The 1211-nt window shown below is 25.2% G+C and overlaps 1 protein-coding gene across 1 annotated transcript; it reads left to right on the top strand.

Moving 5' to 3' along the window:
- The first annotated feature begins 4 nt into the window (after positions 1-4).
- Positions 5-427, top strand: LOC138866115 (uncharacterized). The gene has a single exon (XM_070138028.1). The coding sequence runs from the start codon at positions 5-7 to the stop codon at positions 425-427; it is 423 nt and encodes a 140-aa protein (XP_069994129.1).
- Positions 428-1211: the final 784 nt, after the last annotated feature.

Raw genomic sequence — 1211 nt, 5'->3', positions numbered from 1 at the left:
AAGCATGTTCCTCTACAAGCATGTTCCTCTTCAAGCATGTTCCTCTACAAGCATGTTCCTCTACAAGCATGTTCCTCTACAAGCATGTTCCTCTTCAAGCATGTTCCTCTACAAGCATGTTCCTCTACAAGCATGTTCCTCTACAAGCATGTTCCTCTACAAGCATGTTCCTCTACAAGCATGTTCCTCTTCAAGCATGTTCCTCTTCAAGCATGTTCCTCTTCAAGCATGTTCCTCTTCAAGCATGTTCCTCTTCAAGCATGTTCCTCTACAAGCATGTTCCTCTTCAAGCATGTTCCTCTTCAAGCATGTTCCTCTTCAAGCATGTTCCTCTACAAGCATGTTCCTCTTCAAGCATGTTCCTCTTCAAGCATGTTCCTCTTCAAGCATGTTCCTCTACAAGCATGTTCCTTACGACCACTTTTAATCATGTTCCTCTTGGATTTAATGAATGTTACGAATATTAATAAGGCGATAATGAAAATAATGATGATAAAGAAATTGATAATAATAGTATTGATAATGCATATGATAATGATAATGAGGATGATATAATAAAATTATCAGTGATCTATGATAGTAAAGACAATGATAATGATAATGATAATGATAATAATCATGATAATAATAATGATAAGAAAAATGATAATTAAAACACTGCTACCACTGTTACTACTACTACTGATAATAATGAAAATGGCAATGATAAAGATAATGATTCTAATGAAAGTGATAACAACAACAACCAACAATAATAGTAATAATATTGATAATGATTATAATAATGATGAAATAACAATAATGATAATACGGGTAATAATGATAATAATAATAATAATAATAATGATAATAATAATAATAATGATAATAATAATAATAATAATAATAATAATAATTATAATAATAATAATGATGATAATAATAATAATAATGATATTAATAATGATAATAATAATAATAATAATAATAATAATAATAATAATAACAATAATAATAATGATAATAATAGTAATAATAATAATGATAATAATAATAATAATAATAATAATAATAATAATAATAATGATAATAATAATGATATTGATAATAATAATAATGATAGGGATAATAATAATGATAATAATAATAATAATGAAAATAATAATGATGAGGATAATACTAATGATAAAAATGATAATGATAATGATAAAACAATAATGATAATAATAATC

The sequence above is a fragment of the Penaeus vannamei genome, chromosome 24 (assembly GCF_042767895.1).
Source record: "Penaeus vannamei isolate JL-2024 chromosome 24, ASM4276789v1, whole genome shotgun sequence".
NCBI lineage: Eukaryota > Metazoa > Arthropoda > Malacostraca > Decapoda > Penaeidae > Penaeus > Penaeus vannamei.
Note: the sequence above shows the minus strand (reverse complement) of the source record. Positions and strands in the feature narration are given on the sequence as shown.

Coding starts and splice junctions, on each gene's coding strand:
- LOC138866115 (XM_070138028.1), top strand. CDS start 5: ATGTTCCTCTACAAGCATGTTCCTCTTCAAGCATGTTCCTCTACAAGC.